The 25,516-nt window shown below is 40.1% G+C and overlaps 3 protein-coding genes across 22 annotated transcripts in view; 2 read left to right on the top strand and 1 right to left on the bottom strand.

The window, feature by feature from the left end:
* The first annotated feature begins 13 nt into the window (after positions 1-13).
* Positions 14-7,445, top strand: LOC117607781 (uncharacterized). 3 transcript variants are annotated; one of them, XM_034331892.2, is made up of 7 exons: positions 14-212; positions 934-1,086; positions 1,625-2,269; positions 3,060-3,400; positions 3,565-3,728; positions 5,047-5,231; positions 5,590-7,445. In XM_034331892.2, the coding sequence occupies exons 3-7, from the start codon at positions 2,165-2,167 to the stop codon at positions 5,884-5,886; spliced, it is 1,092 nt and encodes a 363-aa protein (XP_034187783.1). In that variant the 5' UTR covers positions 14-212; positions 934-1,086; positions 1,625-2,164; the 3' UTR covers positions 5,887-7,445. The 3 variants fall into 3 exon arrangements, with proteins under 3 accessions (XP_034187783.1, XP_034187782.1, XP_034187781.1); XM_034331891.2 differs by lacking the exon at positions 934-1,086 and having other exon boundaries at positions 14-324; XM_034331890.2 differs by lacking the exon at positions 934-1,086 and having other exon boundaries at positions 15-212.
* Positions 7,365-11,286, bottom strand: LOC117607780 (piggyBac transposable element-derived protein 4). Of its 5 annotated transcripts, none has more exons than XM_034331887.2 (4): positions 11,166-11,284; positions 10,425-10,646; positions 9,574-10,353; positions 9,231-9,478 (listed from the first exon to the last, which is right to left on the bottom strand). In XM_034331887.2, exons 3-4 carry the CDS (start codon positions 10,344-10,346, stop codon positions 9,370-9,372), a joined length of 882 nt encoding a protein of 293 aa, XP_034187778.2. In that variant the 5' UTR covers positions 10,347-10,353; positions 10,425-10,646; positions 11,166-11,284; the 3' UTR covers positions 9,231-9,369. The 5 variants fall into 5 exon arrangements, with proteins under 5 accessions (XP_034187776.2, XP_034187777.2, XP_034187778.2 ...); XM_034331888.2 differs by having other exon boundaries at positions 9,772-10,353; XM_034331889.2 differs by lacking the exon at positions 9,231-9,478 and having other exon boundaries at positions 9,606-9,744; positions 9,900-10,353.
* Positions 10,904-25,516, top strand: part of Awh (LIM/homeobox protein arrowhead) — a 27,338-nt gene continuing 12,725 nt past the window's right edge. For 7 of the 14 annotated variants that reach the window (XR_004582233.2, XR_004582238.2, XR_004582235.2 and 4 more), the window contains exons 1-2: positions 12,999-13,220; positions 24,855-25,138. Coding sequence is in view for 9 of the 14 variants with exons in the window: in XM_076688908.1 (XP_076545023.1) it covers positions 13,149-13,220; positions 24,855-25,138 (356 nt within the window). In the remaining 5 variants the exon portion in view is untranslated. Of the gene's footprint in view, positions 11,871-12,031; positions 13,938-14,288; positions 21,130-24,854; positions 25,139-25,516 lie in introns of those variants that run through there. The other 7 variants (XR_004582232.2, XR_004582231.2, XM_034331876.2 and 4 more) reach the window with 6 other exon arrangements.

Raw genomic sequence — 25,516 nt, 5'->3', positions numbered from 1 at the left:
CGGCAAGGGCAAGTTGTACGCTTTGTGTACCAGTGGAGCTGCTGTCGCGGTCCGGAATGGTCCGGAATGAGTGGTTGTTTGAGGTGCATTTCTTTCGAATATTTGGCATCGCGTCTCGACCTATTTTTCACAGACATTAGTGGAAGTTTCGTGTAAAAGTGTGAAAAATGATAACTATTAAACGCGATAAGTGTGGATTACTCTTTTGAAAGGTAAATTAGCTTGTGCAAGAAGTGAACGGCCGTGATTTTTAGATAGAGGATGGCTTCTTTCTACTCGACCGCCTACCATACTAGATGCTACTGGTTGCCACGAGATCCTTTCGTACGGATACCCTTTTTTTTTAAACAAATCACCAAGGCTTTCCCAGTGACTTGCAATATTGAAAAAATCAGGTTTAAACGTTACCGTTTCTCTTATTGTCTTCGTTGCGAAAGTGCTAGATATACTTAAACGTAATTTCGCTTTATTTCGAAAGTACGCGATCTGTACTTGAAAGTACATACATGTTGTATAGCGTGTACTAATTATTGAACATTTTACATAGCATTTATACTTGAATATTTGTACGAAGGATCCGAATTGAAAATGTTTTCATGGTAATCGATAATTGACATAGATAATAAAATCCTGGAAAGGATTGCTAATAATATATTATTGAAATTCTCTCAAGTTCTTTGTCTTCAGTATCCCAAGAGATATTATTTTTCATAATAATAATTAAGAAAAGTGTAACGCCTCTACGCGCGAGGCTTTAGAAATGTTTGAAATTTTTTTGGACAGTGACGATTTTCAGTTCAAAGTTGTCATACCGCCGAATCACGTGAGTCAATGTGTAGAGATGTAGAAACACACAAACACGAGAAGTACCGTTTCTCAAAACGGTCGGTCGTGAGTGCGACGATAATTTGCAACGTAAACGTTCGCATACAGTTAGTTTCAGGTCAGTTACGAGTTTCATCGTCGATGTCCATCGCGGAGAAAATACATATTAAATCGTATTATGGAAAATTTATGATCTCGCAGCGTCAACGCTATCGAGGTCGATTCGATCTTCGCTCTGTTAGCCGCGGACCAATCAAAATCGTTAGTTTTTTACTCAGCCATTATATTGGTCAATTTTTATATTCTCTGTTTGCAAAGAAGTAAAAGGTTATCTGTATCTGCGCATGCGTGAAAAATGAAGTTAAATTTACGCGGGCAGATTGAATAATTCAAATAACTTGTTGATCTTAGGTTATGAAATTTTGATGAATCAAGAATTGTACTTATAATGGCAATTTCGAATTGCAAACTGACATCCTTTCTCGTACTATTTAATGTAAAGAATGTAAATTCACATTTTCCAATAAAATGCCAAGTTTAAATAGGGCTAACAGGTGTCTGCGTACGTATTGTTCCCACAGTGGAAAGGAATATAACTGTCAGTGTGTACCTTTATCATGTATCGTTTAAAGAAACTTATAAATTAAAAGTGAAGAACGGGGAACACAGAAGAGCATCCTGTAGGGGAGAACGAGAAAAATCGTGTTTGATGCGTTACAAAGAGATAAAAGCGTAGGGAGTCTCGCTTTGATATTCGTGACGGGGATCAATAGTCAGAGAGAATATATTTCTGTTGTAGCACAAATGAAGAGCAAACGTGAAAAAGGGGCAGAAGTAACCGTGGCAAGAAGATAGAAAAGATGTCTGTGGAAGAAAAATAAGGACAGAAGCAGGCAGAGGGGATTTTATATCCTTACCGGTGGGTAAGGTCAGAGGGAGGGCGGGAGGGAGGCGAAGAGATTAACAGATCACGATACAAAGGCGGTTTTGCGAAGAATAATGCAACGTACGAGATGAAAGAAGCGCGTTAAACTGCAAGCCAGGCGTTGGAAGCGAAAAGCATTTCGAGCAGAATGAATGAGAAGAAGGATACGTAGTAAAAGAGTACTCGATCGAAACAGAGGAAAGAGAAAGCCGTACTGCGAAAAGGCAGAGCAGCAACGAGCGGAGGGAAGCGGTTAGAAGAAAGGAAGAGGAGAAACGAGAGAAGACAAAGCGGGAACCGAACGTGGAAAAGTACGATTTTCGAATAAGCCAGACAACGAGGGAGAAATAAAAAAGAAAAAAAAAAGGGAGGGAGGTGCGTTACACCCTGGAGTCCGATGTTCAGAGTCGTACGATGCCCGGGGCTCTATCTGAGAATGCCCCGAGGCCTGTCAGTGTCGTCGCGGTAGATGGTGCAACCGTTGATACCACTAGGTGCAACCAACTCAACAGACCACAGGTATCGTTACACCTACACGATACTATTAAAAATGATCAATCTTGTTTTTTCACGATGTAATAAATTGTGGTACGCGAATATTACACTAGTTGGGTTACCACAGTGGAAACTCGCATGTGTTAATAGTCGTCAGGGCCGAGCCTAGCAAAATTGCCTCGGGCCCCAAGCTTAAATATTTTCACATTCGCTAAATCTCAAAAGACAACTCTGATTATCGTACATAGATTTATTCGTTCTTTTGGATACCACTATTGCACTTACAGACCGTCTGGTACGTACACTGTCGCTCAAAAGTATTTATATTCTTTCTTCTATTTGAGCTATACTTACATTAATTCTCAGGTGAATCGGTTCAGTAGTTATCACTTTCACAACTAACGGTGTGGACAAATACTTTTGAGCATTAATGTATGCAAATGAAATGGCGCGGTTAAAACGTGAATTATGTAAGGCGCACGACATAACGTGTCAGTGTGCATTATTCCTGAAACCACTCAAGCCAGGAAATCGAAATCGAAGAAATGATTACAGTTATGGTTTGCGGCTACCTGTTACGGTTTTCTATAATGACGTAAACGCGTTGTTTTGTGTCCTCTGTAGTTTCATTTAATATCCTGCAAGGACAAATAATTAGGTAGCCGAAAGGAACCGGTAAGGTCCTTGAACTGCGTTCCTGCACGTTCGACGCGTGGCGCGGAATACTCGATGAGGATGTACCGAATAGTTTCGGGCGAAATTACGCTCCGCGCATCGCGAAAATTTTTACGATTCTTTCCCGAACATTTCTCAGGAGACCAGAGACAATGGACGCTCTTTCACTTCGACGGAGGCGCAAACGGAGCTGCCTCTGCAAAATGGTCCAGAGGCCCTCGAGGAACTGGACGGCGTACGCGGTGCCCGTAGAAGGGAGAGACGTATGCGAAGACCACGCCGAGCCTTGAGATCATGCTCGATGCCACCGACTTATCCTGGTGCATCGCCGGGATGTCAGGCTTCCTCTACCGCGCCTGGTGTACCGTTGGTCGCACCCGCGAGAGGATTTTTACATCCTCCCCCGCCTCATTTGGGTCTCAGGGGTCTTAGCCTCGGTCTACCGTTTCCGGTTTCCACCAGTGTCTCTGCTTTTGGCAGGTGAATAGTTTGCGAAAATAAAATTCCTTTAACCGTCTTCACCGTGGCACCATGGTTGACCGTAAGTCGAGCGTAGTACTGGACGAGCGTGTTCGAGCAACGCGTCAGCTTACCCGGGAGTACGTGTCAGTGGGTCATTCCAACGGTTAGCTGTTGTGTTGCAGGGACGCAGTACCGAAGCAGTGTTGCGGCCTTAGTTCCCCCCCTGTACGTTGGTCCATACTGGGTGTCGGCGTGGTGGGTCTCGTGTGCGCGGGTGCTGGCGCCCTGCTGGGAGCCCTCAGGGCTTCGGGTCGCGATCACATTGCCGTAGCGCTTCTTATGATCGGTAAGAACAATATTCTTAACTTCGCTTTGTCATTTTTCGTATATGAAAATAAATCTGATCGTGAAATATAAGGGGACAGGATCTGGAGGAAATGTTAAAGGGACGGGAGCATTGATGTGAGAAAGAAAGAATTATGAAATAGGGAACAGCAACGGCAAGAGGTTCGTTGGACGGCCGGATTGGTCGAGAGGAGGGGGCTGTGTTTGCAACGGTTACTTTCTAAACGTGGGCATGTAACCTGCGACCCGCATAGAATGCCTCTCACAATAGGAGAATGCTCTAACCTACAGGTACTGACGTCGTACGCCTACACGTGGAAAGACCGTGAGATCCATAGAACAGAAAATTGGGAATTTCAGGGATGTTGACCGAGGTCAACAAAAAGAAGATTTCATTGAAATTGAAATTTCAACATCCAGCCGCTGGAAATCTAGATTTCCCCCCCCGTGAAAGTGTTGAATTAATTTGATACGGTTCTGTTAAAGCGCATCATTGATACGCTTACTTTCTTTGAAATCCTGAATTAATTACATCATTGTTTATATTAAAAGTTATGTATTTTATAAACATTATTCCACCTTCAGTTCTACGTCTCAAAGAACCATTACACAATACTCGTTGACAACTACTTTTAATTGTTTCATAACAGATCTGTATGACTTATGTTTATTAATGCAACATGAAAGAAAAAAGGAGACAGAGAATTACGCTAATCGCCCTCGCGACACGCTCTGCATCATAGTGAAAATTTCTAGTCCATTATAATGAAGTAATGAAAGTAAAATAAAATTTAAAATGCAAATAGGAGGATCGAGTACGAGGTAGAGAATAAATCGAGCGAAGCGAAGGAAGATTGCTAGGTTCGGTTAAGAAATTACAAGGATTCGAGAGAAAAGAGTGGAAAGATGTGGGAAAAGGAGGGAGGGAAGCGAGGATGGGTGTGGTGTATCGCGAAAGCTAGTTCGTTTCCTTGAAGGATGTTTTCTTAGCTCTCACTATTCTCACATACTCGGAGTTCGTGAGAACAAGCGACAATGCTTAATAACGATTCCGTCATCTGTGGCTTTAGACGCCTGCTGCGGTGCATTTCACTGAGATTTTCACTCGTTTCCAATGCGACCAACTAGAACATTCCATTTTTCTATTTAAGTTTCGTTACTGAAACTGTATATGCTTACAATTTTTATTAGAACTCGTGAGATTTTAATTATTTGATATTTGAAAAAAAAAAAAAAATATCATAGAAAAAGAATTTGTCGAACAGTTGGTTTTTTGAAAGGAGTTCGCGTACATTCTGACAAAACGTGTTGTGTTACAGGTATAGGAGTGGTTCTGGTAACTGTGAGCGCTGTAGCGTGGCGAGTGACCAGTCGAGAAAATTGCGGCAGTTTCTTTGGTTTCACAGGGATCTCGAGCAGGATTCCACCGGCGAGGCCGATTCATCCTTACGCTGCCATGATTTATCCGGAATTTCAGTTTAGAACGCCACCTCCGAGCTATCAGGTGACATCTCACTCTCAAATGCCCTTTAGCGTTCTTCCATTAGTCGTTACGATAAACGATATAGTACACTTTATTTTCTAGTATCAAGCAGAACTTATTTTCATCATCAATCATTATTCATTTTTTATATCGCGCAACTAGGGGTGTGCGAAATCCAGATGGGACAGGAAACTTCGGGTTGACTCGGCAAAGATCGGACGCGCTCGGTGCAGCCATTAGCCGATCCTCGCGCTCTAGAACCGAGCGCGTCCGATTCTTGCCGAGTCGAGCCAAAGTCAAACCGCGCGTTTATATTGAAAGTTGAAATCTTTGCCACGTAAACAGATGAATCTCAACTCTATTATTTTGCCTTTTCCAGGCAAGCATGCAAGAGTACAGATTAAGATTGTTACTCTTGGATCGTTTGCAACCGACATCCTCGCCTCCGCCGACCTACAGATCTAACGCCGGAAGTATCGTGACTCCCGGTACAACCAGAGAAAGCAGACCGCCTAGTTACTGCGCTAGATCGAACGCTGCGGCGAATGCGAATGTCGTGCCTTCGAAGAAGGACGCGAATCTGGTCAGAATCGTTCAGACCGAATCGGAGCCAGTAATTTTGAGCGGGGATCAAACTCCTCCCGTCGCTGCCGTTGAAGTACTCGCGCATCTCTGATTCATTCCAATCGTTTTCTCTTTATGGTTCGATCGTAAAGGTAATGTTTTATTCGATGATTTAGCGAAAATAATCATCTGTCTGTAGTGCAATATAGTTGTATCGTTCAGTTTTCTTTGTCTAACTCTAGATTTTTATGAATCGTAACGAACGTTATGAATTATGTTTGATGGAAACGACGAATTAAAAGTGCTTTTGCGCCGCGCGACTGGCGTTAGTGTCGTGCCATTTGCAGTCGCTGGCAGATTAGCGCTGTTTGCATTGGATGAAACTAAATATCATACAAAACCGTGATAATTGTGGTCATGGTTAAAGTAATAGATCTCGACATTGTCTTTTATTCTTTTACCCGTTTCAGTGGAAAGAATAGAAGACTAACGCTATTGGAAAGAAATGCAGACGAGATTATAAACGTTTTACTGTAAAAAAATTATTTTCGCAGTTAGCGATGAAATTAGATGATACTTAAAATTGAATGAAAGTTTCGTTACTTAGGTACCTTAGAAACTTTTGAAATTACGAAACCATGTTACCTTACTATAATACACGTATTTTGCATAAAGCTGTATCCAGAAATAATATCGCTCTCTGAAATCAGTTTAAGGATTAACTTATTCTATACAAGAGAAAGGCAACTTTTGGAAGTGTCGCTTTGTAAATATCAGTGTTGAAATTTTAAAGCTGTAATTTGTAAAATAGTATGTTACAAAAAGGGTGCGCGATGCGGAACGTGTTGATTATGTGTAGGTCTTCCTGTTGTTACAATTACTCATACATAACTTCAAGAACAAAGACCATTCGAAAATAGTATTTTTCGTACTAATTAACGTGTTATAGAATGGTTTTGTAATAATTATAATTAATCAATGATAGCACTAATAGCGACAAAACCATTTCTCTTCTTTCTTTTTAATCAAACTATGAGATTATTTCTATATATTTTCCAAATTACTGTGTAAAATATTGAAAGCTGCATCAATTTGTTAAGAATGGTACTTTAGTGGATAAATAAATAATGCAGCTTTAGAGGTAACAATGCTGCCGCAAGCTTTAACGCCATACAGTAATATTACTGCTCGCTTTATTATCGCGACTTGTGACGACGACAATTTATCGTCTAAAGTCGATGTAAAAGAAATGAGAATCTCGTGTGTTGCGTACAATATATACATATTTTTGTAACTATTATTTGATGGTTAAAAACCCGAGTTACTGTCGGTTTTTATATACAGTAATTATAATTTTATAAAAACGAAAATTTATATGTAAATTCTAGACTTCGTTCATCGATTAACATCGACATATTCATTAATCGCTTAGTTATTTTTATAATTAAAACTTCAACGACTAAAAAGATACTGCAAAATACTCAACGAATGATCTTCAAATTTATACTAATAAGTTTCCTTTTTTGATATCTCTTTTGAGAATAATTTTTATTCTAAAGTTGTTTGTACTTACTGTTTTTTAAATTATGATTATTTTGTTACTGTTGAATCGGTGTAGATAAATAACATTACAGTTACATATTTTGTGTACTTTTAACACATTATCTCGGGTTATGGAAGTTTCCATATTTTAAATTTAAAAAAAAAGAAATTTAATAACAAAAAATAAACATAAAAAGTTAATAGCTGCCCAATGATAAGAATGTTAATTGATGTATTAGGTGTACAGATTGATTTAGTGCCTTTAGTATAGCGCCTTCTTAATTACTAATTTGAATTTGAATATTTTCTCGCGCTTCTGTAGATGTAGAAAAGTGGCGCGAGAATGATATTTCAATAATTAGAGTTACTTGAAAATGTATCTTCAATTAAAAATAGAAAAGGCACAGATTTAATTACTACGTCTAATACATTTAAGCATCAATAAATTGTTACATTCCATTCAGTACAAAGCAGACATTAGAAATATTGTTTTCTAGAAATCGTGTATAATGTTCAGATGGCTGTATATGTATTTTGTGAAATGCTGTATATACAATACCGACAGATTCAACGATAGATAGAGTTGTAAGAGTGGTAATTAATACAAGGGCGACAAATTTTCGAAAGGCGGCCTTAACCAAACTCGCAATGATTCGTGATATGAGAATAGATCAACTATAAGTCATCGATCGAATGAGTATATTGTTCCTTCATATTATTGTAGAACAATTTGTATATATAACGAGAACAAATATATTTATCTGACTTATTTGATCTTCCTCGTGATTCTATATTTTCATATTTTTAGGATTGAAAATTTTGTATTTTATGTGTAGGAATGATTGACACATTGGCGTAACTAGGCAGGGGCCAAGGTGAGCCTGACCCTTTCACATTATTTAAAATTTTTAAGCGACCTGGCTCACCCCAGAAAAAATCCTAATTACTCCAATGAATAAATATTTAAAAAATGGATGTTAGGATTTTCCATAGTAGATTATAAAATTGATCAATTTTGTCTAATGGAATTAGAAACTTGTGTTATGACCATAAAATAAGATAAACAATGTTTGTCAAATATAATTCAACATTTGTTTAAACTTATATTATCATTAGATTGTCTTCTTATAAAACATTATAAAACAATATAAAAAATTTGTTAATAACTGAAAAGCAATTTATTTTTATCACAATAATTTAAAATAATATGATCTAATTAAAGTAATATACTCTATTATAACTGCAAATAGTTTAATAAAAACTCGATAATGAGTTCATAATATGCGTGACTTGTATCTCTGAATAGAAACGCCCAAATATTACTCAAAAACACCCTGGGCAAATTCTTTTAGTGCATCCTGCGCATAAAGGTTTTTTGCATATTTCACAATAGGTGCCAGTTTTTCTATCACTTCCTCGTGGACACGATTGACACCTTCTTCGTTTTCCTATCCAGTCAACGGGTTCGTCTCGTGCTTCATTACGAGGATTACAAACACCAGTTAATTTCACAATTGTATGCCTTAATTCACGAGGTAGTTCCTTTTCTAAGCTCCTTCTTTTAAGTTCTGATTGAATCAGAGACTTGCCTAAGGATATAATAAAATCACGTCTCGTGATTTGTTCGGAATTTTCTTTTTTCGTTTGAAGTATGTAAGCATTAAATGCTGCGATATCCATGATGGCAAAAAACATCACCATGGGCCACCACTTTGTACTTTGTGCTGTGGAATATTTTGATATGTCCTGCTCTAGTTTATCCACTGTGTCCTTTGTCATGTTATAAAAGCGAAGTATTTCAGGTTTCCCACTTTCGTTATCAATGCTCTTTGTATGGTGCTTCGTAGAAATTAAAATTATTGATTTATTTTTTTTAGGAGTGTAGGAGACGAGGGTGGCGTGTTCGTTGAATCCAAAAACAGATGATCCGATAACTTTCTTCTTATGCGGAAGAAACTGTGGAGGAATTTGCTTCTTATCTTTTTTCATTGTTCCCACATATGTAACACCCCTATTTCTCAGTTCATCTGCAAGTTCTATAGATGAAAACCAGTTATTTCCTGTTACATTTCTGTTCGTTTTTTCTATCGGATGTACAAGTTTTAGAGCATGTTGCGTAGGCACGGAAAAATTCTTCTTCCTTTTTAAAACGTCCTCCTTTCCTGTATATACATGAGCATTGATTAAATAATGGGTTTTTGCATCTGCTAAAATCATTATCCTTATACCATATTTATTTAACTTGGATGGTAAGTACATTTTAAAGGGACATTTGCCTTCAAAAGCTATCAACATTTCATCGATCGTTAGGTACTCGCTAGAACTATAATTTGCTTGACAATTGAGAATAAATTGCTCAAAAAATTCGGATATTGCTGTAAACTTGTTTGTTCTCTTTCGTTCTTCTCTCGTTTTTTTATCATCAAATCTGAGACAAGAAAGTAAAAATAGTAACCTTTTCAGAGTCATTGTTGCTGGAAATATATCCCTCCCTGTCCCATCGTTAGCATATAAGTCCTCCAAGCTTTCATGTACAGTTTTGAAAACACCTGCTAAGTATAAAAGTCCCAGAACTGCTCTTACCTCTTGGTAATTAGTCTCACTTAAAAATGAGGCTTCATTGGGGCACAAATATTTACCCTTTCTTCTATCTATTTCCTGATTAGTATACTTCACAATAACATAAAGTGTTTCATCTGTGAAGAGGCAACGCCAAGCAAGTTCTGGATTAAGAACAGTATGTGCTTTTGCAAGTCCACAAACCTCAGGTGAATAACTAATTGTACTATGTTTCAAATTACATTCTTCTCTAACAGGTTTATTGTTCCACTTGTGTTTGTTTTTACCAAATGTACACAGTGTGTCATTGTCATTATTGATACTTTCATTGTCCGAACTAGCACTTTGTTCACTGTTGCTATCATATTCACTTTCAATAGCAAACTCTTGATCAACTTCTGTTTCATCCTCATCGTCACTTGATTCATATAAGATTTCAACAATTGGTTCTATGTTTAATTCTTCAAACATATTTCACCTAGAATGAAATGTTCAATCATGACATGTTTGTTTAATGTTAATGATAGTTATTAAAAGAACCAAACTTACTGAATATATGACGGTGACAAAACAAAAGAAAATATTAATATTATATAAGAATACAATGTATTTGTATATTGTTAAATGTTCATACATGTACAGCTCTTGCTTAATAGCTGATATCATTAATAAATCTTCTAACTTTTAAGATCAAGCTGGGTCATTTTGACCCCACCCTACCATTTGAGGTGAAGTAAATCATTGGTGACCATGTGTTATTAAAAAATATCCCTAGAATAATTGATTTATAAAAGAACTACGAAAATTAATAGTAGAGTAATAATTAACAATATAAAATAACATTATTTGGTACGAATATATGTTTATATCATAAAGAAAAGCATAATTTTATAGTGACAGTAATTACTAAAATGATGTACAAGGAATATATGAATTATTGAACGCTCATGTTATTACATTTATGTACAAAATTACATAAAAGCTTTAACAAATTACTGAAAGCAATTAACAATCATTCTGTATAAACTCTCAAATGGTAAAGTCACTAAATATATAACATGTGGAGGGACTTCGGAAACCAGCGCCACGAGCAGTCAATAATACAGTCAATAACTCAATTTTCTAAATTTTCGAGACAGTATCCCTGTGGCTCGGGGATCAGAATACGGCCACGGTAATCCCTGCCTGTCGTAAAAGGCGACTAAAAGGGAGATGTAATGGGGCGAGAAGAACGAATGAAAGGATTATGATGTCGAGAAAAATATGGTATGAGAAATCTGCTGTACTGACTGTAATGTTGTTTTGGGCATATAGAGGAACTATCTTTCACAAACGCCGCCTTCCGGGTGATTATCAAAAATTTTCCTGGAAAAAGGGTAAGACAACATCTGGGAGGGAACCTTTAATGAACGAATGAACATCAACTATAGCTTTATGCCAGCTTCAAAGCTATATGAATTAGGTGTTTTTTGATACGTGTCAAAACACTTGAAAACGTGTCACAAAAATGTCGGTAATTAAATATAGTTGATTAGACTACAAAATTTCAAGTTACATATTTAAAATCGACTGTTTCCCGCCATAAAAGTTCTGCAACATCATGAATCAAAGTCTCCATGAATTTAAAATTAAACAGTATGATATTTGAAACTATTGATTGACATTGCGTACGATATGAGTACTTTCACGGAAAATCCATTTTTCTTTTTCGTGGATAACGTGCCACCTATTTCTCCTAACAATCTAAAGAATGCAAGAAGGATTGTCGAACTGTCGGATACCGGATGTGACGCTAGGCTCTCAGTATCATCTCTTCTAAGAAAAGCTACACGGTATTATTCTTCGAAATCTGCTAAAATGAGGGCAAACGCAAAGTGGAGATCTCGTTGCGAGGAAAGATTAGGAAATGGAGAAAGATTTCGAGGACAATACGAACAAAATACGATAAATAACGAACAATTATACTTTATGCCTGAAGAGGCTGAAACCAACAAGGTAAATTTATAACAAACTATTAGTGGAAATTAATTCAGGATCTTTTCTTCTAAAAAATCATAGTAACTCCAATTATTGGAATAATCGTTATCGTTATTATATTCTCGTGCCACTTAAGCACTAAAGACACTGAATTAATTTGTCCTTCGTGTGTTCTGCAGAATCATTGGCAAGAATATTCTACATACGAAGATAGGGATTTTAGAATGAACTCAAGGATAACACCGGAAAGATTGCGTCACAATACTAACCGTTATGATTACCCTAACCATTCACAACTCCCTCGTTTCAATTACTCCAGAAATAATTTTGGAATTTACGATCAAGAAACGTTTCATAACAGAGGAGGAAGTAGGTTCATGGATTACCCGAAAGATTTCAAAGAAACCTCGCGAAATTTAAACGGTCACAAAGACCATTGGCAAAGAGATAATAACGAAGATATCCACACCAAAGTTTTTCATGATTCTTCTCGATATAATTCGAGGGAAACAATGACCAATGATCGTCGAAAAAGAACGCAACCTACCTCCAAAATATTTTACGAAAACGCAGAGAGCCAATACGACATTCAAACTTTTCAAAATTCCGCCTGTATGACGAGCAAAGAAGAAATATCGAATCCCAGTCGATCTACAGAAAAAATTAAACAATTTGTGGATCGCGCGGTCGATAAAGACAGTTTATCTGATATTGTAGACGAGTCCAATATAGCTACAGCGCCCTCAGTAGTCAAAGATGAAGGAAATCAAATAAGAAACAGTTTCTGGGAATTTATTTCACTGGAGGAGGATAATGATAAGAAAACTAAAAGACCTTCATGGCCTTTGAAAACAAAACGTTTGACGAAAAGTGGGAGTAGTGATCCGAAAACCAAAAAACGAATGGAACAAAGGAGTATTCAGAATATTCCCTCTAATAATGTGGCTGAGGACGTTGTTGAGAACATTACTGACAACAATAAAGTTGGAATGAATTTTATGGAGAAAACAATGGCATGTTTGAAACGTAAACTGGATAAACCAAAGGTAGAGGAACCTTTGAGTCAGAGTTATACCTTATCGACGGAGAAAAAGATTCGATCCCAAGGATCCACTCACTCCAGGCTGCCGGTAAGAATAGGAGGGCGCCATAGGTCAAAGAATCCAGTTGCAAGGATTCGAAGCAATGTGAAAGGACATACGGTTGGTGAAGAAGAAAATAAAAATACAGCTGGGTTGGAGCGAAATTCAGTCAGATCCCGGACCAAACCAAAGGAGAAACCAAGTGTCTTGCAAAATGAAGACGTTGTGGGTCCTCTTGAAGCTGCAGAGTACTCCAAATCAGTGGGACATGTCCAGCAAACTACAGGTATTAATAGTTGTTTAAATAGAAATCAAAAAGGAGACGAGAATTTCATTGAAAATAACGTTAGTGATGAATTGTATGATGAACAGTTAATGAAGGATGAAAAATTGGAAGGTAATGTTAATAATAAGGTAACTGGAGATTCAACAATTATAAATGTAACACGTGGAAAGAAAACAATTAGAAGAAATAGCCTAGCGAAAGAAATAGATATTTCAAGAGATGGTTTGAAAGAGAACTGTTTTTTCCATTTACACGATGAAGACAATATTGTTTGTAATTCTTATTGCAAAACAGATTGCAACAAATTAGATTGTTTGGAATCCACGAAACCTACGGCAATCAAATCCCGATTGTAATTAGGTAAATTGAAACAATTAATTATATCGTAACGGAACAATATTTTTTCATTAAAAAACGAATATTGAAAAAGCTTTAACGTGTTACATATTATAAATTACTGACAATTAAGAAATGTGTAATTTTATATATTTTCTACTGCTGAAAATTATAAAAATAATGCTTCGTGAATTGGCGCGCAATTCAATAGAAGATATTACTGGCGCCATCTAGCAAGGAATAGCAAAACCTAGGAGTAAAAAGTTAATAAAAATAAGTCTAATTTTTTGTTGCTAGATGGTGTTAGTAACACTATTAAAAACCGCACAGTGATATAAAATTTAAAAATTTGGAGAAATTCGATTTGCAGAATATTTTTAACTTATTTAATTAATCATTACACAAATTAAATAGTTATAACATTTTGATTAAGAATTTAAAACAATAGTACTTGTGGTATTCGATAGAGGATCTAATTTCTATATTTCATATTATTACTGATTTCTTTGAGTCACTTTGAAATTTAATTAAAGCTCTTATAAATTAGTATATTTTTCCAGCGAACCAATGATAATGAAAAACTGCATAGCATTTTAGAAGTCCTGTAAAATGATAAGAAACAATAGAGATTCTTTTCTACGCATTCCACTTGAACTGTTGCGAATATTGACGTATTGATAGAAACCGCGAGTGTATAGGAGCGTAAGTACAGATGTAGAAGGCGTATTGTAGATCTGTGACCGTAAAGGGGCTGCAGCATGGGTTACCTCAAAAGAAGATCCCGAATGATACCAATTATGTCATCAACGCACCATGTAGTCCCCCGGCTCGGTTCATTCACTGTCACGCTACGGATTTCGCCCGCATGTCAACCCCTGCCTGTCTTTCCACCCTCGTGTTCTTTGCCCCATAATATGCCCTCTGCTCTGTGGGGGATCTACGCAGTCTCGAAATCAGAAGAAAAATACGTAATTGTCTCGAATCGGTCGACGGAAATGCAAAATGATAAAGATAAGTATACCCACTTCAAAAATTCATTGTCTTTAAGACGTATACGGAAATATAGATTACGTTCGCGCGAGACAAGTGGCGAAAGTGTTAAGAAGAAAGGAAGAAAGACAGATAGAAGGTGGTAGGAGAGAATAGAAAGGAGGAAAGGAGGAAAGGAGAAGAGCGCGGTCCAACTGGGGGACAGATAATCAAATAACCTGCACGCACCGTATAAATTATCAATCAGGGCGCGATTGTGCAACCCCAACAGAGGGAGAGAGAGGAAGCCGTGTCGGTAAGGGTTGTTACACATCGCCGTTCCAACATGGGGAGAGGAAAATTGTGCGAGAGCTCGTCCTGTCGAGTGACCTCGCAACGGTTATCTTCCCTTCGTGCGTGGGCGCCCGTGGACGTGAGTTCACGCCCTTACTAGCCGACATGACACGTGCAAAGAGGGTTACATGTGTCTAACATTAAAGCCGACCTCTACGCGCCCCGTAACCGTATTGGAAAATTATACTAATCAAATCTGACTAAATAGACGCGTTTGTCTTCGACGTAACTTCAAAATATTTTCTTGACACTTTTGATAATACTTGGTTGATGAATCTTCAGAATTATAATTTTTATTCTCTATCGTTAATTTAATCGGACATACGTGTTTATTTGTTGGAAAAAAAATTACGTGTCAAAACAGAGAAGGGTGGAACGTGTACAGTGTACACAAGCATGTTAACTAAGGGGGTGATACTATTATACCCTGACTCGTGAGCGTGGGTGTACGTACACGTAAATTCACGCCCTACATTCCAGTCTGACACGTGCAACGGGATAGACACAAGTTGCCCCGAAATATCCGAGCCGAGCAAGGTAGATGAGCTACGATGCACGTGCACGTCGCACAATAAGCTGGAATCGCATTAATTTACAGCTAAAGTTACGTTCAATTTTTATCTTTTCATTCAATTAGACTGGGTGGTCTTGCGAATTATTGTATTATTTATTTTGAACGTCGAGTAAGATTCCTAATTACGCGAGACGTTGAAACGTATGATTAAAAAAATAACTTATATCTATTTGATGAACCACCATGGAATCGCACAGACGAAATCAAAAGTAAGCTTTTTCTATGGATTTAAACGGTTCAGAAAACTGCACGCGTATCAGAAGCGACGATCCGAAAACAGCACGTTGAGAACGTGAGAACGTTTCGAACATAGTACGATGCACAATCGTGCACTGCCTGCGGCTATGGGAAACTATTTAGTCTCCCTCAGGATCCTTTATCTTGGCGCGTGGCTGCGTCTTTCAACGCGTGCATTGCGCTTCGCGAAGCAGACGATTGCACACCCCTGAATTTTAACGTTTTATTTTCTTTGCTTTCTATCGTGGAAACCTAATCTTAACCGAACCCTTTATATCACCATGATCTTTTCTATAATAATTTAAATTCCTAATTTTAGGGCGGGAAAATCGGTTGATTCGAAAAGAAATTTGTGTAGCCGATATTTATCGCGATCGCGAGAGTAAACGCCTGGGGCGTTTATTTAATAAGTTGTTATAAATTACACAGCTACCGCATATTAAACCATCTTCGACATATTTATAGTGATTCTTAAAGAAAGTACGCCGAACGGTACGGATATGTAAATCATTGGCCCGGCTATTCGGACCTTATTCACATCGGCGTACGCGTATGATCTTCTCCGGTATCTTTTGCCCTCCTGCTCGCCTCTAAGCGCGTCCATCATCTCCGGCTACCGAAGACTGCTGGGTTCAGCCCTACAACACCCGTGGACACGTTTATGAATTTATCTTTACCGATGAAACGACAAACGGTTTTAATTGCCGCCTCGAGCTACGCGGAGGATCGTTATTCCGTTCCGTTCGGGCCTCTAACAATTTTTAGGCCCAAATGGGAATAACACTCTCTCCCTTATGTTAATGGTAATCGTATCGGTAACAATTTCCACGTTCGCAGAGAATCAGTGGAAAATTACTGTGCACGAAATTGGATCGTTTGCCGACAAATGGTACGCGACAATGAGGCCCTGGCTGATCGGATTATCCTGGAAACTCCTTGGACAGGGAACGGAAACTTGTACGTGCGAAACAGGACCGACATAAGGCATTGTTAACCTCCCATGGGACAAACTGCGAGATCAAACGCTGTTAGCACAAACTGTGCCTTTGATTCCCCTCTCCTAACTTCGTTTCACCTCGCCATTTGTTCTTTTTCTCAGTTCTATCGGCGAGCGAGGTAGAAATAAGAAATAAGAAGAAAAAAAAAAAAAAGGAATCATTATAGTTACGTGGGTACTATAATCCCGTGATAGTCGTGCGGAGAGGACTTAAAGCACGCCGCTCGGTCATAAGTCATTCCCGGAGCAAAGAAAGGTACGAATAGGGTGTTGTGGACGGACGGAGACGGAGAAACGGGAAGAGGCAAAGTGTCCCCGAAAATCCTGAAACCCACGCGGGCCCCGACCGAGTTAATATATTTTATCTAGTGGGATATATCCTCCGGAGGTGGTGGCTTTTATATACCCTGTACGGTATTTATGTGTCGCCGCCTTTCCTAAGCGTTTGATATATGAACTTTCAAAGCCGGATACCCTGTGGGGGACTTTGGAGTGGCGAAAAACACGTGTATTATTTTATAACCATTCGAATTCCATGCAACTTTTCCTTCGCGAGAGCAGCTTCGTTCAGGAAGCTGTCATCCCGGAGTGACCGATCTTCGAAGGAGCAGCCTTCTGGATAGCTTTCGTAATCAGCTATGCAAACGATCCTTGGCGCAATAAAAATTGCGGTATCTATAATGGCGCCGTTAAAGGTTTTTGCTCGTAAACGTTTCCAATGAAATACGCACCAGCCTTGGAAACGTTGATAGATAAATATACCTGACCCTGTATTACACAGGCAGAGAAGATGAGGTGACAGTTAAGTTTCATAAGCGATGCTAACCTTATGACCGTTAATGATAATTATAGCCATTTACCTGAACGTTCCCTTTCTGGATGCACTTTCAGTGCCCGTAACTAGGGTTCTTTATGGTCGATCGGCTGACGTCATAAGACGACGCGCGTGATAATTCTTGGAATACGAAGTCAAATTTTCTACCACGGACCAGTATTTTATATTAGCGGTGCACCGGGTCGTATCGGCACGTTCTCCTATACGAAAAAGGCATTCTTGTCGCGGTGGGCCGACAATGGCGGCCCGTAATAAATTATCAATCGAAAAAAGAAGGAGTTACGGCAACAAGAAGCGGCAACCGCGGCGAGTTACGGTTTCGCATTAAATATGAAATACTGCTATCCGCGTCCCGACGATTCACGCACACCCGGGTCATTCCTGTCTGTGTAGGGTACAGCAAGGTATTAAGTAGCCTTTAATATATTTTAATTGCCATACTCGAGATATCAGAACACCGTCATTCCCTTGTTGTTTATAAAAGTTCATTCTTTTTATCGTCTGTATTTCAATATTTACGATTCTGGTCTATTTTTTAGGGCGATAGACTGCGGTCTAGGGCGGAGGCTTTCAAAATAGAGATCACCAGCTCATTAATATTGTAAATTCCTTTTTAATACGCGTAAATCTAGAGTTTGGACAAGGCCACCTTGGAGACTGTTTTATGGCAAAAGCAGCGGCCCTTGGGGGCAGTCTTTGAGGTTAACCTGGCTCAAATTTACTGTGAAATATTTTTATAGTGGAACGGGAAAACCTGAAGGCGTCATAGGACGCCTTAGGCTCAGCATAGGGAGAATGAAAGAAAAATCCAATTAATTTAATAATGAAATTTTTATTTGAAACGAACTGTAGACGGTTAAATACACAGACGAAGGAGTTAACAAACGAACGAACACAGATATGTTGTATGATCTTTGGATGAGTTAGAGGGTCAGGTCCAGTCGTCGGTGCGAAGTCAGTCACTGATGGTGCTGGTATGACGTGGTAAATTATTTATTCACCGGCGACTGCGGGTGAATAATGGATGTTCCTTCGCCGCGAATGGCACCGAGAAACGTTATTGATCACCGAAATATCAAAAGTAGGCGTATCCATCACCGATGGACCACCATACGCAGCTGTTAAATGTACGCGCGTACACGGACGGACGGACGGACAGAGGAACGGACGAACGGACGGATGGAATGCATCGGTACCGAAGCTTGTTCCGACAATAAAATCGATTTTTCATACCCAGGCATTTATCATACACCCGCGATAATAGGTGTGTATGGAGTATACGATATAAATATTTCCAGGTAAATAATCGTTAGCTTTCGAGTAGCCGAGTGTGGAGAGAGCATTAATAACATCGGTGTCCTTTTTGCGTGTTACAACGAATTGACAGCGTGCTAGAATCCTTCGTTACCAATACTCGAGCCTGTTATTGTGTGTAATAACCTTCCACATCCTTGTTTGACCACGTTTCTCTTCGGCCCGAGGGTATACGCGTCCATCTGTACCATAGTTTCTGGGGAAAATTTGAATGCCAGTTTTCTCGCGGTCAAAGTGCAATTAGCACCCCGCTGCTTTTCAAAAGAGGCTGTTGCGGTACTCGACGAGCGTTTAGCGCCCTTTTGTCAAATCAATCGGTACAATTTTTCGCGTGGCTTGAGATCGAGGAGCATATTATCCACAAGTAGTCGACTGGTTAGTTACCGGGTATTAATTGATTTTTGTTACCGCTAGGGGTTGAAAGATCTATTATCGAGCGGTCTATCCGGGTGAGCCATCTTCAGAGTGAAGAAATGATCAATCCAAGCTGGAACAATCAATCGTAAATAAATGAATGCGAACCGACGGAAAGTCTGTTTCCGGTCGAAACGGTTCGTAGATCGGAGCTGGTTGTTGGCGAGTTGAAATAGAACCGGGCAAACTCGTAACGACGTCCGTGACAAATCCGCGTCGATTAATCTCTGGCAAATACACAAGCTCGCCACGGACCGTGTCCGTTTCTGTTTATTAGCATCGGTAGACACCGGTCATTTACAAGGTGTAACTATGCGGCCAGGTGGCCGATAGTGAAACTCGACCGACGAAAAAGCACCAGGAATAATCCCCAGCTGAGCCACTCGCCTTCTTCGGTTTCTTATTTTTTTCTCTCTCTCCTTTTTTATTTTTTCCCTCCTACGGCGTTACCTCTTCATCTTCACCCGTGCGCATGCCACGGATCGGGTCCCTCCGACCCATACTACCCACGGATTCGGGAATAATTACACGATCAATAGGCTAAATATCTCTTGCCTCAATCACGTGGATAAACGGAGGCGCATGGTAAATTGGATTACCGACGTCAAGGGACAGCACCCTGTTTGCTCCTCATCGCCCTCTGTTTTTGATGAAAACTTAAGTACTGTTCACATTTGAATTTTAATTTTCCTTACATCGCCATTTTCCCTAGAAAAACCCTCCATGCTCTATACTGTACACCTCCATAAGAATTTTACCTTATCGCATAAAATTTTCTACACGAAATAAATAAACAAGCCAAAACTCGTACATCATCCACCTGCTTGTTTCACAGTTGAAAGCTGGAAAAACTATCTCGGCGTGGAGTATATTTGTTGACCGTAAAGCTGGTCGCGCCACAAATCTAGCGATTTCGTAGTCAGGTGTGTGCATACGTTACCAGCTAAACGCGTTCAAACTTATGCACTGAACATACATACGAGTAAGCGTGAGTTTAATCTACTAACGGTAACTAACCCGTAAGCCCGGCGAGGACGGTGTCAGACTAAAGGGGATCGAGGATAAGAGATGCAGTGGACGCGGAACGAGCAAGGGATATCCATGCGAACCTCCGAGAGCTCGACTTAAAGGCTTCGGATTCTTATTTCCCCATAAATAATTTTAATGACGCGCCGCAGCAGTTCAGGTATAGGGCGAAGTTATGCGAGACCCTGTACCTGTACCCAGACTCGTATTGTTATTTATTATATTCGTTGCACGTGAATAAGAACACGCTCAAGAGCTCAATGTCGTTGGTTCGAGTACATTTCTGAATCGGCCAAATAGAAATCTATTTTTTATCGAAAAAAATCGTACGAAGCGTCTGAAGAGAAAGATTTTCGAGAATGATCCTACGCACGGAACGCGACCAATCAAAAAAGAGTCGCATTGCTCATAGAGCGGTAGTGAAGGCGCGCGTGCGCGCGGTACTCCTCGTGGCCGCGAGTAATTTCGCGAAGTTAGGCGGGTCGGGAGGTAGGCCAATCGGAAACGGCGCGACGGTCACGCCTACTGAGCGCTCTCAGCCACGCCCACTTCGGAGAGATACGATAGGAAACGGGTCGTGGTGCGGCAGTTCTGTGTGCCGTGTACCGTAGCCCCGCTCGGGAATTACATTATACCGTCGAGCGCACCGAGTCCTCGAGCCATGCTGCGCTCCTCGGGCGTAGCTGTCGCTTGCCCGCGCCTCGTGTGAACGCGTTTATTTGCCTCACAATGTATTTGAGACTACAAATTACACGAGTGTGATCGATATCTATCAATCAACAAACAGAGATCCTTTAACCAACCTCCAACGGTGTGGAAGTGTCCCAACTACTGCGACGACAGAATCATGAAGGTAAGTGTTTTTATTTTTAATTATAAACAAGGTAATATCTTAGATGCATGGCGAAGGGGCTTGATGAGGCTGACGAGTGTTGGCGGACAGCTGCGATCCCGGAATCTCGCGAAATCTTAAGGGAGAAATAGTTCTAACTGATGGACTATAAAGCATACTCACAAAAGCATACGTATCTGTAAAATCACTTCACGTCCCACGCGAAAGGATCTTACAAGATGGCATCCACAGTGCGTGTGTGGTCCAGTAAATTGTCGGTGTAAGGCGCAAAATGGCGCATCAGGTTGATCCGATGTTATACGACGACGGAAACCTGTCGGGATCTTCGTACGCTGAAATAGACAAGTATTTGTCGCCGATCCCATAGATCGTAATTCCGGATCATCCGTTTTACCTCGGACACCAGGCCCGGCATTAATCTTCGAAATCCCTCGGGTTGATTCCACTTTATAATACGCGAAATCTGTTTTCGCCGTCGAATGGATCTGCTAAATCGAGTAACGCGATCGGTTTCGACACCGTTATTAGCGAGGAGTTTCTTCCTAATCTTTTGGCCCATTCAATGTAACAAAACGGTGGAGAAGTGGAGGAACATTGTGTCGGAGGGAAAAGCAGGAATCGGATGGCGATCTAAATAGATTTCGAGTGGTTCTCCCGAACGGATTGTCCATTGTACCTGCGGGGGATCGTTTCATCCTTGGTTGGAAGGCGAAGGCGTGAAGAGGCTCGTGCCCTTCGTGGGCACAGCCACTCGAAAAGCCACTGGAAACACACAAAAACCGAGGCATTATTTTCGCCATTCCCTTTCGAACGTTCGGCTGTGAAAGAAGGATACCCGTAGCGGGCCACTTTGTCAACTTGTCACCTGGGCCCGCAAGATGCGAAAGAAAACGAACGAAAGACCCTCGTTCTTATTCGCACCAGGAAGTCTTCGCTGATCTTTCTTCTTTTTTTCCTTTCGATCCTTGGAGCCTTCGGTTTTCTCCTCGCTTTTGTTCGTAAAATTGTTTCTTAAAATTGCCTTTAACATTTAACTCCTGGTATCTTTAATTAATATTCAAACGGGATCAATCGAGAATCAAATACAGAATTAAATTACAATTGGGGTTCTCTTCATGGTCCGCCGTCCGAGGATTAATGCAAATCTTGCGTAAGATGGGTATAAATAACGGAGTTTAATTGAAACAATGATTAATAGAGTTGCTTTAATCGAAGTAATAAATTCCTCTAACGAGAACTTGTAATGTAGCTACCTTCTCGGATCCAGGTTGCAAAGCGTTCCTTTCTAATTGGTTCGTGTAAATGTTGAACTTGGAATTGAATGTTATCCATAAGATTTGTATAAGTTTTAAATGAAACGGAGTAGGGAGATTCGTTGAGGATTTTCAAAAGTGGCCCTCTTTGTCGTCGTTATTACCTAGACCGAGCGATGTTAGCACGATGGTAGACAGGCGTCGGAAGGGAACGAAGAAGTATCGGTTTCAATGGACACCGTGTCGTAGCCGGAAAGTGACACGAAGCCGCGAATACCGTAGGAAACCCCATAGCGAGACCCCCACAGGACCTCCCGTCGACAGGCTTTCAAGTTTGAAAGTCATACCCCGGTGGTGCCTTTCCGTCGACAAGGGGATCGAAACCGAAACCACTCGAAAAGGCAGCAATGGGGCCTCATGGTCATTCTGAATAGAGGCGTGTACTCTATGGATGTCTCTTTGACCATGCATTCAACGATTTACCTTTGTGTAAATATGGCAATAAGAACGAGTCAGGATTTACAAATCAGATTATGGGTATCAATTCCATTGGATTCGCAAAAATGTCTGAATGAACCCTTTCTGTTGGTTATACCCTTTCTGTTGGGCCATGGAGAGAGTCCCAATTTTAATATAATTTTGTATCAGGATAAACATAATTTAATATATACATTCATTCTTTATTTCGATGATAGACATCATTTAGAAGTCATTTTGATTGGTTTGGTAGTTCTAATGTTAGTCTAACAATAAGATCTAGAGTTATTAAAACCAAGATTCAATTTCACAAAATTTCGTATCTCCAATTGAGTATCAATTAATTTTTAATTTTGATATTCTGCTTCTAAAAAGGCTGAAATACGTTCCTTGCTTCCCGGATATCATTCTCATAATAAACCCCAAAAATCACGCCCCTGTCAGGTCGCGTAAAGTTCAGGGTGAGTATAAATGGGAGGGTAACTCGTGGGGCTGGTCCTGTATGACGAGGATCTTACAACACACGCATTCGGTGTAGGCATACCTACGGGCCTGCAGGTATTACGTTACAATGCCTTTATGTAACTCCCGTGTGCCACCATTGTGGATCTCGTTGTGACGTATGGTTAACCACCAACCATAACCAACCAAATGTTCGCACGTTCTAAACCGTGTACCTATTCTCCTGCGTGTTAGGAATAGGGCGAGAGAGTGGGGATGAAATTTGGAGAAGATAATTTTTTGTTTTAGAAAAGTAATACTAGCACTCAAGTTTCTATTTCTAAATCTAAATTAAAAAGCTTCCAAATTTGTCCCTTCTGTGGTCTCAAACCCAGTTCCTTACCTCCTCCCTTTTTCCAAATCAAAATAAAATATCCTAATCACCAGTCAACATCATCTAATTTATCCACTATCAACAACCGATCATTTGAACGAGGCAAACAATTGATAAAAGAACAATCCACCCCTCCCCGTTCGCCGCAGGAGTTTATTTACCCGGCACGCCTCCCTCGTTCGAAAATCATTTAATCCACATGGTGGTCGGTGTAACGGTGGATTCAACACCAGTCACTGTAACAAGGCCGCCGACATAATGACAGAGATGTTCGGAAACGGCTGGACGCCTTGGATGCCCATTTACTCGCCCCATTGGCGTACACGGTCCTCGTGGAAGAGACTACAGAAGGGATGTTAGGGGTGGGTTCGAGGTAGGCCACATATATTAACACCGGTGGCAAGGGCTTGCGTGTACAACAAAGCCATCTGTACACCAAGTCACGGGCATAACGTGTCACCATTTTAGAAGGGGGATGAAGAGGACTGGATACGTGTAACGTTCCACGGGTGGTGCCCTTTTTCGCTTGACCAGCTGCCTAGCCGGCTCTACCTTTCATCCTTAGAATCTCCGGTGATTTTCATGATCTCTCGAGACATGGACGGAGAGTTTGAGGAAAATGAGGGTTCGATGGATTTTTGAAAAGGTGGACAAAATTGTAAGAAACTCTGAATATCATCAGGACCAGGGTTAATAATGCAAAGTTTTAATACCTAGAACTTTATTTCGATAAAATTAATATATAAGGCACTCTGAAAATTAATTAAAATCGGGGCTCTTTCCATGGTCTGCCGTCCGAGGATTGAATCAAGTTATTTTATATATTGTTATTGAAAAGTTTGCAACGTATCGACGGGTTTGAAAGAGCAGGAAAAGATGCTTGAATAGCAACCATAGCAAACTACTTTGAAACAGATTGATCGGAACAGACGCATCTATCAAACGCGCCACAGCTTTCGTGTCAAGCACATCCGACAGATTCTATATGGGATAGGGTGACACAATACAGCACATGGGAAACCCTGACTTTGTTAAATTAGTACCGAATCCATTTTTTTCCTCGCATACAGAACGATCGTGCGAAACTCTTTCGTTTAAAAATTTTAAATTATTTCGTAAAAGAAAACGAAACGTTCGATGTTATGATGTTTTTGTTGCAGACGGAAGTGGAAGATATGCCGAGCGACGGCGTATGCGAAGGTACCGGTTCGAATCTGGCCGTTGCCGAAAGCGCAGGTAGCCTAATAGGACCGGAAGTGTCGCCGACCGGGATGGAGTGCGGCGGTTGTGGAGAACGAGTTCGCGAGCGTACAGTTTTATGTGTCGGTGGCCGAACTTGGCACTCGAGGTGTTTAAGGTGTTTCGCCTGTGCCAGGCCTCTGCACGATCAACATTCTTGTTTCCTGAAGGGCATGAGACTCTATTGCAGGCACGACTATGCTCTGTGAGTGACACACTCATTTATTTCATTATTAGTCATCTCGGGATGGAGTCGGGTCGGGAATTTTATCCGAGTTCGGGCAGTATCCCAAAACTTTGTTCAGCATGTAAATTTGTTTGAGTACCCGTCATTTGGGGACCTGAATATAAACTCGGGATCCGAAACTCAATTACATCCGATAATATACGATAAGGAGAAATTCAGAACATTTTTATTTTTAACATTTTGATAAGAAATAACCGATTTGATTTTCTATAATTTAACAGTGGTCTAGCAATTATACGTACATATCTTCTAAGATAATGTAGATATTATTTTAATTTCGTCGAAGCGAATTTGTATTATTTTTGTCTTGTAAATTGACATTTCGCAATGACACGA

This window comes from Osmia lignaria, chromosome 6, assembly GCF_051020975.1.
Source record: "Osmia lignaria lignaria isolate PbOS001 chromosome 6, iyOsmLign1, whole genome shotgun sequence".
In the NCBI taxonomy this organism is placed as follows: Eukaryota; Metazoa; Arthropoda; class Insecta; order Hymenoptera; family Megachilidae; genus Osmia; species Osmia lignaria.
Note: the sequence above shows the minus strand (reverse complement) of the source record. Positions and strands in the feature narration are given on the sequence as shown.